The sequence below is a fragment of the Tamandua tetradactyla genome, chromosome 8, assembly GCF_023851605.1.
Source record: "Tamandua tetradactyla isolate mTamTet1 chromosome 8, mTamTet1.pri, whole genome shotgun sequence".
NCBI lineage: Eukaryota > Metazoa > Chordata > Mammalia > Pilosa > Myrmecophagidae > Tamandua > Tamandua tetradactyla.
The window spans coordinates 15100438-15108756 of record NC_135334.1 but is presented as its reverse complement, the minus strand read 5'-3'; the positions used below and the strand labels follow the sequence as shown (position 1 = coordinate 15108756).

The following is an 8319-nucleotide window of genomic DNA, read 5'->3' as shown; positions in this document are numbered from 1 at the left end:
TTAGAATATATTTCTCCCCTGGGTTGTGACCAGAGCTTTCCTCAGGGCCATTTTGACATCCTTGTTCCTCAAGCTGTAGATCAGGGGATTGAGCATGGGCCCCACATTAGTATAGAAAACAGAAGACACTTTTCCCTGTTCCATAGATCCTGGAGAAGAATACTTCACATACATGAAAACTGCTGACCCAAAAAAGAGAGAAATAGCAGTGATGTGAGAGCTACAGGTGCTGAAGGCTTTTGATCTTCCTTGAGTGGATTTGATATGAAGAATGCTAGTGAGAATGAAAATGTAAGAAATTAGGATGGTAAAACTGGGCACAGTGATATTAATGCCTACCACAATGAGAACTACCATCTCATTGACATAGGTGCTGGTGCAAGAGAGTTGGAGGAGAGGGAGAATGTCACACAAGTAATGGTTGATGATATTAGCACTGCAGAAGGTCAGCCTAAGCATGCACCCTGTGTGTGTGGTGGCTCCAGCAAATCCCATCACATATGCTGCAAATATCAGCCCCAAACAGACCTGAGAAGACATGGTGACCTTATACAGCAATGGATTACAGATGGCCACATAGCGATCATAGGCCATGGAGGTCAGCATATAGCATTCAGAGATGACTAAGAAGAGAAAGAAAAACAGCTGAGTCATACATCCACTATAGGAGATGATATTCTGATTTAATACAAAGTTCATCAGCATTTTGGGGGTGAAAACAGAAGAGTAAAAGAGATCAATCAAGGAAAGATTGAAGAGGAAATAATACATGGGGGTGTGAAGGTGGGAATTCAGCCCAATTAAAGTAATCAAACCAAGGTTGCCCACCATGGTGACAATGTAGATCACTAGAAACAGGTAAAAGAGGGGTTGCTGAAGTTCTGGACGATCTGTTAGTCCAGCAAGAATAAATTCAGTCACTAAGGAGTCATTTCTGGCCAGCATTCTCCTCGTCAGAAATCTGTTAGGACAGAAGGAAATTACATGAATGGAGAATCCGGCTCTGTCATGGATTCTCACTCATGAGAAGGGGATTCAGACTGGTAGAATTCAAATCCTCCGTTGCTTCATGGGATATGAAATGACTGCCACACACATGCCACAACGTGTTAGTTACTCTGTCTTTTATCTTCATGAGCTGTCTTGTGAGGAACTATTCCTTCTGTCTTTTCCTAGAAGACAGAGAGATGGGGAGTTGGGGTACAAGCCAACCTGCCGATGAGCTCAGGTAGTGAGGATGTCTCCTCATCTCTCCCTTTCATTGATCTGGTCCTTCAATTTCTAGTTCTTACTCATATCTCCATTGCTATACTTGACACCTCAGGTTCCCTGTGAAGACACTCAATCTGGAGAATATCTCTCTAGGATAGAGACTATACTGACATTCTGTTTCCTGTAAGGGAGTCCTTATAGTCTAAGGTATCTTTAGATACTTAAATACAAGAACACTAAGTCAACAATGGCACCAAGTATAGAGGAGAGCCTACAATTTATAGCAACCATACACTTCCGTATTTCTATGCATTCTTCTTCTCTGTTCTACCTCAGCTGAGCAGAGAATAAAAAAAAGGACACTAGATATGCTCTCCCCGGTTTTTGTAGGAGGGTGTGAAAGAGAAATCTAATTTGTTTGGGTGCTGATTAATTAGAGGTTAAGTTTGTGATAACGTATCAAGCTGTATACTTATGATTTATAAACTCTCATAAATACATACATACATATATATATATATACACATACAATATATCAATACTGTTTAACAGAAGAGACATATGTCCTCTGACAGTTTTATACTCTGAATTTGACACATATTTCTACATTTGTCTTGCTACAAGACTCAGTATGAAACCAACACAGAAGCCAAAATACAGGCAGTAAAATCAGAGCTCCACATCTCTGAGTTTCTTGGCATTCTATACAATACATTTCATCATTTTTCAACAACATAGAGAATATCAGGGAAAAATAGAACCTTGAATTAACTTACTCTGTTTCTACCGAGAGACCTCAAGGCTGACTATTTATATGTATTTCACCTCCACTGTCCTGGAGGAAGAACTGGCTTCAGAGATATCAAAGCTGACCAAATATATTCACAGAATCTTCTTCTTGCTTTAATGGTAAGAGGGTTTAACAACAGATCTCACAGTCGGAATGTTCCAGGACTAATTCTGAGGTATAAAGCATGTTTTTAGTCAAGAGGGTATGTGCAGAGAAACATACAGCCTTGACACCAGACCTCCCTTATCACAGAGCACATGATAAGGCATTATAATTCTTGCAGAGTTTATTAGAAATCCAGGCATAGGTCCCCCCAGGACTTCCCTTAGTGATGAGACCTGCAGAGCAAAGATTGTGTCTGTGATTGCACCTTAATTTATGATAATAAATGTTAACTACCCATCAGGGGCTATATAATCCCCAAGGAATAAGACAGAAGACTCTCTGTGAAAGTGAATAATGGAAAAACAATATACCATACAAAGAGTAAACATGAGAAAGTTGCAGTTGTTATATTAATATATAAAACGGATTTCAAGACAGGGTATTATCAGATATAAAGAGGGACATTTAATAATGATAAAAATATCAAAAATAAAATAAAAGCTATGGTTAGTATCCTACTTTAATGTTGAAGGACTGAATTCTTTCACCCTGTAATCTGGAAGGAAACAAGAAAGTCTGCTGTTACCACTCTTATCAACATAGTATTGGAAATACTAATCCAAAATAAAATAAAAGATAGCTGGATGAGAAAAAAAAGAAAAGTGTTTCTCCTTGTATATGTTATTATTGATTACATTAAGAAAACACACAGGCTGGAAGGGGGTCTCCGCCAGGCGGTGCGCGGGTCTGGGTTCGGCGTCGGCTCCGGGGAATGTGGAGAGCTGGCAGCATGTCTGCGGAGCTGGGCGTCGGGCTCGCGCTGTGGGCGGTGAACGAATGGGTGCAGCAGGCGGTGGCGCGCGGCCGCCGGATCTCCCAGCCATCCAGACCCGGCTAGTAGCAGTCAGCAAAACCAAACCTGTAGACGTGGTGATCGAGGCCTATGAGCATGGTCAGCGCATTTTCGGGGAGAACTATATTCAGGAGCTGCTAGAAAAAGCAACAAATCCTAAAATTCTGTCTACCTGTCCTGAAATCAAATGGCACTTCATTGGCCACCTACAGAAACAAAATGTCAATAAGTTGATGGCTGTCCCCAATCTCTTCATGCTGGAAACGGTGGATTCTGTGAAATTGGCAGAAAAAGTAAACAGTTCCTGGCAAAAAAAAAGTTCTCCAGAAAGGTTAAAGGTTATGGTGCAAATTAACACCAGTGGAGAGGAGAGTAAGCATGGCCTTCCACCGTCAGAGGCAGTAGCCATGGTAGAACACATAAATGCCAAGTGCCCCAGCCTGGAGTTTGTCGGGTTGATGACAATAGGAAGCTTGGGGCATGATCTTCACCAAGGACCAAATCCAGACTTCCAGACGTTACTGTCACTCTGGAAGGAGCTGTGTAAGAAGCTGAGCATCCCCACTGAGAAGGTGGAGCTGAGCATGGGCATGTCCGGGGACTTCCAGCACGCAATTGAAGTACGGTCTACAAATGTCCGAATAGGAAGCACCATTTTTGGAGAAAGGGATTACTCAAAGAAACCTGCCCTGGACAAGTCTGCAGCAGACCTGAAGGGCACCATGGGGGTCTCCCGGGAACACTGAGCCAACGCACAACCCAGCAGTAGCCCATGAGCTGCGGGCCCTTTCCAGGAAGACTTAACTATGCACTAATCTAAATTTTAGTTTTGATATTCCCCATGTTACAGCAGAACCGTGCTCTCCTTATAACCTGGGTAGAGAGCAGTAATGATTATTTGTGTTGATGAAAACCATCTGTTGTTAGTCTCTGATACGGATGCTCCCTTCCGGAAGTGGCTTGGGATTTGATTTGAGAAATCCAGACCTCTCTGAAGAGCAGGTAGCAAACGAAGAGCAAGGAGTCAAGCTCAATCTTGAATCCTTCCCAGAAGCACCAACAAATCGTGAACGCCTTTCCCAGACTAAAGTTTGGGTCACTTGATGCCTATAATCACTGAAGTCAAAAGAGATTCCCAGTTGTCATCTGTTTAACTAGAAAATTCTACTCCCTCGTTGTTACCAACTTCATACACACTCCAGAGATTTCATTCCCCATTTTCTACCTTACCAATCAGTGTTTGAAGACATCTTGTCCTCTTGAAGGGCAGTGCTGGTAATTTCAGGAAATGGCTTGAGTTAATGCCATTGTTGCCGATGGAAGTTCATTACTGACCACGCTGTGGGGTTGACCCTCAGAGTCACAGCGGTCACATAAATTGGCCTTGGGCCTTTTTCTCATTCTCCTGAAGAGACAAGGACTTTTTCCTTTGGGACCTAAATGGTGAGGATTTTAATGATATGATTTCTCCGCCACCATAATATTCTTGATGATGATTATTTGTCACAGACAGAACCGTGAATCTCATGGCTCCCCAGAAATGAAAGATGGCCTTCAGCGCCAGTCGAAGCCTGTGGTTTCAAGGGCTGGCCTTGAGGTTCCTTTCCCTGAGGAACACTTTCCAGCCACATTTATAGCCTCCTCACTTTATTTGTAAGTCAGAACCTTGCAGCTCTTCTTGATTGCTAACAAAGTAGCAAGAGCTTTGAAAACTAGAAAGCACAACTCTCCCTCATGGCAGATGGCGTCAGTGCGGTGGTGGTTTTCTCTTATTTATACACGCCCAGTCTTAAATTTTATGTACTAATTTTCAGAACATGCTGCTGCTGCTGAATGTAATTTTGTAAAACTTGACCCATTATGTTTCCTGTACTGTTTCAAGCAAGGCTACAATGTGGTATTTCCGTCTATTAAATAAAAATATGAGTTTGAATTATAAAAAAAAAAAGAAAACACACAAAAAATTAACAAAAAACAATAAAAAATTCTTCCTAGGACCAGTAAGCAAGTTTCGCAAAGTCACAAGATACAAAATCATTGTGCAAAAATCCATCATATTCCTTTATAGTATCAAAAAACATGTGGCAATTGAAATTTAAAATATAATATTTTTCACATTAATTTTTTAAATCACCAAAGTATAATCTATTAAAATATGTACTATATGTATATTGAAATTATAAAACCCATGTGAAAGTAATTAAAGAAGATAAAAATAAATGAAGATACATACTGTGCTATTGATGGGAAGAGTCTATTAACTCAATACAGTATATATATCATTACTACCCAAAATGATCTGATTCATATCAAATTTTTTTTTAGTATTGACAAGATTATTCTAAAATATATGTGGAAAGACAAAGGAACAAGAAAAGCTAAAACAACTTTGAAAAAAGAAGAGTAAAGTGGACGGAATCAGTCTACCCAATTTCAATATTTTGATATAACCACAATAATCAAGACTGTAGGGTGTCGGCAGGTGGATAAACACATAGACCATTGGAACAGAATAGAGAACACAGAGAGAGGCCCTAAATATTCCCAACTCATTTTTTTTTTTTGTATGCTGAATGGTGGGGTCACATTTCATTCTTTTTCCATGTGAGTAGCCTGTTACTGCAACATCTTTTTGTTGAAATTTGTTTGTTTGTTTTTGTTGTTTTCTTTGTTTGGGAAGTGCATGGTCTGGAAATTGAACCCGGGTCTCCTGCATGGCAGGCGAGAATTCTACCACTGAACTATCCTCGCACCCCCTTCCAACTCATTTTTGGCAGATGTGCAAAAGCAATTCAATGGAGGAAAGGCAGCACCTCAACAAATGGACCTGGAGAGATCAGAGATCTCTGGGCAGAAAATAGCAGAACTTCCAGCTAAATCTCACAGTTTATATAAAAATTAACTCAAAATGGATTACAGACTTAATTGTAAACTGTAAAACTGTAAATCTTTTCAAAGAAAGCAAACAAAAAAACCCATCACAACCTAGGATTAGGTGTTAGGCCTGATACCAAAAGCCTGATCCTAGTCTCATCCATAAAAGAAAAAAATTGTTAAATTAGACTTCTTCAAAATTAAAAAAACCTTCTCCTTCAAAGACACAATTAAGAAAGGGTATGTCAAGGCAAAAAGTGAGACTAAATTTTCAAATTATGTATCTGACAAAGAATTTGTATGAAGTAAATATAAAGAACTTTTAAAACTTAATAAGAAGATAAATAACTCAATTATAAAGGAGGCAAAGTATTTAAATTAGACATTTCACCAAATGCCTCATAAGCTTAAGAAAAGATGCTCAATATCATTATTATTTTAGAATATGTAAATTAAAACCAAAATTAGATGCACACTAGAATGAATATAATTTAAAAACAGACAATATCAAATATTGAGGAAAATGTGGAAAAAACTTAAACCCTCATATATTGCTGATGGGAATCTAAGCCCTAGGACCTCTTTGGGAAACATATTGGCAATTCCTTAAAAGTTAAACCTTCTCACGTAACCCAGACATTCCACTATTAGTGTAACAGCAACTTTTCAAGTGTAATCTTAAAACTGTAAGCAACCAGTGACATCATCAATATGGTGATATAAACAGCTACTGAAAATCTCTCCCTAGGGATCAATGAAAAAAAAAAAAAGGACAAATCTGAATTTTTAGCGCTCTGGAAGAAGGTATAGACTGGAGAAGAACCTGAAAGATGCTGAATTGAAGAGAGAAATGTCAGGTAGGAAACCTCAGCACTGGAGCAGACAGTCCCCTCCTCACCCCCACAACCAGTCTCACACACAGCACAGGTGGGCAGAGAAACAGCAGCTGTGATCCCTTCCACTGAGGACACAGAATATAAATTCCCTCACAGCAGTGAGGTAGAACCCAACTGTTTGCAGACCCATGGGACAGGGGAGGACATCTCAAACCCAGGACAGTGAGGAATAGAATCTGAGAAAACTTGGACAAAGTCTGTATTTCCAGCCTTGGGTCCAAAAGCCCTGCCCCCATTCCTGAAGGAAACAGCAGCTGGCGGTCTGATCCCTGCCTGGTGGTTGGCCGAATACGAGGTCAGCTGGAGAATCCTTTGCTGCAATAAAGTACGGGACCCTCCCCACCAGTGAGACTTGAGTCTCAAGGGTGTAAATCTCCCTGACAACATGGGATAGACCTACTGGGATGAACCAGAACCCAGCATCATGGGATTAAGAAAGGTTTCTTGACCAAAAGGATCAAGAGAGAAATGAGACAAAATAAAATTTCAGTGACTGAGAGATTTCAAACAGAATAGAGACGTTATCCTGTAGGTTATTCTCATGCATTATATATCTATCCCATTTTAGTTTATGGTGCTTTGGAGTGGCTGGAGGGAAGTACCTGAAACTGTTGAGCTGTATTCCAGTAGCCTTGATTCTTGAACATTTACAATGTGACTGTGTGATTGCGGAAACTTTGTGTCTAATGCTCCTTTTATCCAGGGTATGGAGAGAGGAGTAAAAACATATGGATAAAATAAATAAATAATAGGTGGGTTAAGAAGTGAAATAATGTGTGTAGTTGGAACTACTAGTGGTCAATGAGAGGGAGGGGTGAAGTGGATGGGATGTATGAGTTACTTCTTTTTATTTCTCTTTTCTCTTTCAGGAGTGATGCAAATGTTCTAAAAAATGATCATGGTGATGAATGCACAACTATGTGATAACATTATGAGCCATTGATTGCACACTATATATGGACTGTATGTGTGTGAAGCTTTATCAATAAAAGTGTTTTATTTATTTATTTATTTTTTTAAATAAAAAAAAGACCGTTCACTTCCAGGGTTTCTCTGTCACATGAGACAGCATATGGTGATGTCTACTGGCTCTTTGCTCCCGTGTTTTGTTGCTTTCAGCTTCTGAATCCAGTGGCCTCCTCTCTGAGCTTCTGTCTGTCTCCAAGCAACCGAATGCTCTGCCTTCCATGTCAGCTGTTTTAAGAACTCCAATAAACTAATTGAGACCCACTTTGAATGGACAGGGTCACATCTTCATGTAATCAAAAGGTCACATCTCCACAGAAACAACCTAATCAAAAAGTCCCACCCACAAAAAGTCTGCCACTAGGAAATTGAATTAGAGGAACGTGGCTCTTCTGGGGCATATAACAGTTTCAAACCAGCACACTGCTCGAGACAAGGAATGCCTCCAAACCCCAATGACTTGTGCTATTTGCTACTGTACAATTATGGTTACTTTTTTAAGGGGTTGGGAGTATGGGAAAGGGAAAACCCAAACAGATAGAGATGGAAAAGATCATTTGTGCACTTACCTTTTGATGCATAAGAGTAAAAATAAAGTGTTCTGAAATTTCAATTTTAGGTGG

At 39.9% G+C, this 8319-nt stretch overlaps 1 protein-coding gene and 1 pseudogene across 1 annotated transcript; one reads left to right on the top strand and one right to left on the bottom strand.

Annotated features, from left to right (window-relative positions):
• On the bottom strand, window positions 1-946 carry LOC143643237 (olfactory receptor 8B3-like). Its single transcript, XM_077111985.1, has one exon. It carries the CDS (start codon window positions 943-945, stop codon window positions 1-3), a length of 945 nt encoding a protein of 314 aa, XP_076968100.1. The 5' UTR covers window position 946.
• Window positions 947-2879: 1933 nt separating this feature from the next.
• Window positions 2880-4881, top strand: LOC143643236 (pyridoxal phosphate homeostasis protein pseudogene; annotated as a pseudogene).
• The last annotated feature ends 3438 nt before the right edge of the window (window positions 4882-8319 follow it).

Bases quoted from the DNA above. Each gene is read 5' to 3' on its own strand.
- LOC143643237 (XM_077111985.1), bottom strand. From the start codon at position 945: ATGCTGGCCAGAAATGACTCCTTAGTGACTGAATTTATTCTTGCTGGA.